At 41.9% G+C, this 4230-nt stretch overlaps 2 protein-coding genes across 2 annotated transcripts; one reads left to right on the forward strand and one right to left on the reverse strand.

Moving 5' to 3' along the window:
• Nucleotides 1-306: 306 nt before the first annotated feature.
• JH06_5401 (hypothetical protein) lies at nt 307-1940 on the reverse strand (the record flags this gene model as incomplete). Its single annotated transcript, XM_014669749.1, has 4 exons — nt 307-373; nt 404-1788; nt 1820-1891; nt 1923-1940. 4 exons carry the CDS (start codon nt 1938-1940, stop codon nt 307-309), a joined length of 1542 nt encoding a protein of 513 aa, XP_014525235.1.
• Nucleotides 1941-2445: 505 nt separating this feature from the next.
• Nucleotides 2446-3687, forward strand: JH06_4999 (GDP-mannose dehydratase; the record flags this gene model as incomplete). Its single annotated transcript, XM_014669750.1, has 4 exons — nt 2446-2553; nt 2585-3235; nt 3267-3364; nt 3396-3687. The coding sequence occupies 4 exons, from the start codon at nt 2446-2448 to the stop codon at nt 3685-3687; spliced, it is 1149 nt and encodes a 382-aa protein (XP_014525236.1).
• Nucleotides 3688-4230: the final 543 nt, after the last annotated feature.

The following is a 4230-nucleotide window of genomic DNA, read 5'->3' on the forward strand; positions in this document are numbered from 1 at the left end:
TCTTTCATTCTTTTGGCAGAATCCTCCTCTTTATTCAAATCTCCTTCTTATCAAGAATCAGTAAGAAACAGGTTATTCATCCAATTTATCATCTCTTTCGAACATTGCCAAACTTTCTCTTGTTCTTCTTCTTGCTTCTTCATCATCTTCCCAATTGCCTGAAGATCCTCTTCCAGCAATCACACGTCGATCTCCTGGGAACATATCTACTTATTATTTCTTTCAATCATTCCAACCTTCCAAATCACAAGTCATCTCAGGAACAAAGATCAAATCAGGATCGATGAACTAAACTTCAACCCATCTCTATTTCCCTACCTGCTGACGCTTGATATACATTTCCAATAGAGGGGCTTCAAACCACAATTCCTTTCTATACATCACCTCAATTCAACACTTCTACGATTCATCAGGAACAGTTGTTGGCTGGGTTGCTGCAGCTGGGAGACGAGGAGAAGCAGGCCGCTGCTGTGATGCGGGAGTTGCAAGGGCTCGAGGTGATTGAGGAGTCTCTAGTTTTGGTGGTAAAGCAGGTGTAGGAGATTCGTTAGTGGCAGGGGCAACAGGTCTGCTGACAGGACTTGGTAGTACAGGAGCCGTGGGTAAGTTCAAATGGGTATCAGGCACACGAGAAGGCGTTTGTGTTGATTTCTGGAAGGCACGCATTCTGTCCTGCATCGTTGGTGAAGTTGGATGAGACGAAGGAGAGGGCATGCGAAGAGGCGATGCCGTTCGAGGGTGTGTTTGGGTCTTCAGTTGCTGCTTTCGCTTTTCTTCTTCCTCACGTAGTTTCTGGAGCCGTGATTCTTCTGCTTCTTGAACTCGTGCTGCTGGTGATGAAGAAGAGATCCGTGGAGAGGAAGCATGTACTGATGATGCTGGAACTATGTGCGGAGATGATGCTGGAACTGTACGTGGAGATGATGGTACATGTGGAGACACAGAAGGTGATCCATGCGATGGCACAGGAGACGTTGAGGCGGGTGAAGGAGATAAAGGAGTAGTGCGGGTAGATCCAGAACTCTTTTTTAAATCATCATTCACAAGCTGATTGACCAATTGGTTAAACACTCCTGATGCTGGGAGACCTCGGCTTAGACACTCGTTCTTCAGCCACATATATGGCATCTTTTGATACTTTGCCTTTAATTCGTCTTCTGTTACAGCTGCAGTTTGTTGAGAAACAGGTTGCGAACTGGACTGAGTTACAGGTTGTGAACTGGCCTTAGGAAGAGATCGACGAACTGACGGTGACTGAGGCTTTGGTACAGATGTGACAGGTTGAGTAGCCGTCTGAGAAGGTGGCTGAGGGGTTGGACGAGAAATAGGACGAGAGACAGGAGAACGAGAACCGGAAACAGGGGATGAAGGAGATGTTTGGGAGATGGGAGATTGAGGAAGGCGAGTTGAAGGTTGCTGTGGTGTTTGATGGATATGAAGACGTGGAGATGAAACGGAGGAGCCTGGCGTGGGTGAAGATACAGAGGAGCCTGATTTGGGTGAAGAAACATAGGGGGGCATGTTACCCTGCGGAACCACTCTCGAAGATGAAGGAAGTCCACTTACAGGTTTTGGCTCCACTTCATGTTCGGAAGGCAGATTATCCTCAGGTTTCGATGAAAGCGGTTGTGCAGCTACAGATTTACTAGTCGTTGCCGGCTCCTTCTTAACAATCCCTTTCTCAACAGATTCCGATGTTCGCTCTTCCATACTTTCCTCCTTGATCGTATCCAAAGGACCTTTACGGGTACCAATATTGGAAGATGGATGAACCACATGATCTTTAACCTATGTTTAATATCAAAGATCTAAGATATACACAAGCTTTTAACCATTCACTAATACTGCTGTATGATGCATCACACTTCTTCCATGACTTCTGAAAATCATCCTTATAGATAACCAATTATGAAAGTAGATACATCCAAATTGTGCAGCATGGAGTTAACATCCTTCCGAACACATTCAGGCACACTTTGCATCTTATCTGTATCTCTCTATAGCACATGGACAAATCCTTGGGGCCCCAAAAGCATAACAATACTGTTTTATCTAGTGTATATTGATTTTAAATCATAGTGGATGCCCTTCGAAAAGCGGTGATACAAAGTATAAAGGAGAAGGATGAGAAAGCAGAGGAAATGGAACTGATTGAAGTGTTTAATCGAAAGGTAGGGCATTTTAGAATGATTTCGAAACTAGTATCAACAGTTCAAAGATAACTGATGTGTTCATGTTTCTTTAGATATATGATTTATCATAGATTTGTTTGTTTGTTCCTTTAGGAATGGAAATGAATAGAGGAATAGTAAATGAAAATGAGCATATTATCCGAAAGAAACGGGAATGAATAGAAGAGAGGGGAAATGAAATCGATTTCATTTCAGTTTCGAGGAAGTTTCATGATCGAATCATTGACGGACAATAGGTCATAATCATTCTCAAATGTCAGGTGAATTAGTGAAAGAAGAAGGAAAGAAGAAGAAGGTTGCTTTGATTACAGGTATTACAGGTCAGGACGGTTCTTATCTTGCTGAGTTACTTCTCTCAAAAGTAATGTATTGTGAATAGAATTGATATGTAGGGTTATGAAGTACACGGAATCATTCGTCGTTCTTCGTCTTTCAACACTGGAAGAATCAATCACTTGTACAAGGATCCTCATACACAGGGTGTAAACTTCTTCCTTCACTATGGTGATTTGACGGATTCATCGAATTTATGTGGGTTGATGGCCCAAATCCAACCTGACGAGATTTACAATCTGGGCGCTCAGAGCCATGTGAAGGTTTCATTTGATTTATCTGAATACAGTGCTGAAGTTGATGGAATTGGAACTCTCCGTTTATTGAATGCAATTCGTACGTGTGGTTTAGCGAATAAGACTCGTTTGTATCAGGCTTCAACAAGTGAATTGTATGGAAAGGTTCAAGAGATTCCTCAACGTGAGACAACTCCTTTCTATCCTCGTTCTCCTTATGGTGTGGCAAAGCAATTTGCGTTCTGGATCATTAAGAACTATCGTGAGGCATATGGTATGTTCCTGTCAAATGGAATTCTGTTTAATCATGAGTCGCCTCGTCGTGGTCCTACTTTTGTAACTCGTAAGATCACTCGTGCTGTTGCTCGTATCAAGTTGGGAGTTCAGGATTGCTTGTATTTGGGTAACTTGAATTCGATTCGTGATTGGGGTCATGCTCGTGACTATGTATATGGAATGTGGTTAATTCTTCAAGTATGTGTTTTTAGAGATAGATAAGTGATAGCAAGACAAACCTTCAGACTATGTGTTATCAACTGGAGAAGGTCATACTGTTCGTGAATTCTGTGAGAAAGCATTTAATCGTGTTGGAATAGAGGTAGAGTAAGAAAGGATGATATTGGTGAAAGGATAGATGGAGAGGAGAGAAGGGAAGTGTCAATGAGATTGGAGTTGATAAGGCAAATCCTGAACATGTGATTGTTCGCATTGATCCGAAGTACTTCCGTCCTAGTGAAGTTGATCTGTTGATTGGAGACTGTTCAAAGGCTCAGAAGGAATTGGGTTGGGAAAAGAAGGTGAGTTTCCAAGAACTTGTGGAAGAGATGGTGGACTGTGATCTTCGTTCAGCTGAATCAGATCTTCGTTTCTGCAAGATGGGAGGAGATCGTATGAGTGAAGAGAATGAAGAAGCCGTAGTAGTTTAAGTTTGTTCTTTCTACTCCATCCTCTTGTTTGTTTCTTTCAGATTCTATGAGTGTCGTTGGTAGTGTTCAGTAGTTTTCACACTTAGATTCCTGATCATGAGTCGGAATCGAACTCGAATCTACCTGCACGACTCTCGGGTTCTTCTCTTCATTCCCTTCTTCGCAAAAAGGTTATAAAGTCTCAGGAATCCAATATCGAACAAAGGCTAAATGATTACGATCTGGATGTGAATAGCATTTTATCATGGTTACATGGTGAAGCTGGATCAGAAGCGTTATTCCCAAGGAAGAAAGAGGTGGCAAATGATGTGTGGTCATACTCATCCGTAGGAATTAGCAGATGATAACAGAGAAAAGTATTGTATTGAAGTCAACAAAAAGGCATCTGATCCACCCAACAAGCAACTCTGTGACAACTGTTATGAGAAGTTATCGAATATATCATTTAATAAATCCAATCCATTTGATGAAACACTGATTCCTCAGTATTTGCGTGATCGAATAGTACAAGGAGATTTATGTTCAGTAACGTTCGTATTGTTT

The sequence above is a fragment of the Blastocystis sp. subtype 4 genome, assembly GCF_000743755.1.
Source record: "Blastocystis sp. subtype 4 strain WR1 chromosome Unknown seqid_0418, whole genome shotgun sequence".
In the NCBI taxonomy this organism is placed as follows: Eukaryota; class Bigyra; order Opalinata; family Blastocystidae; genus Blastocystis; species Blastocystis sp. subtype 4.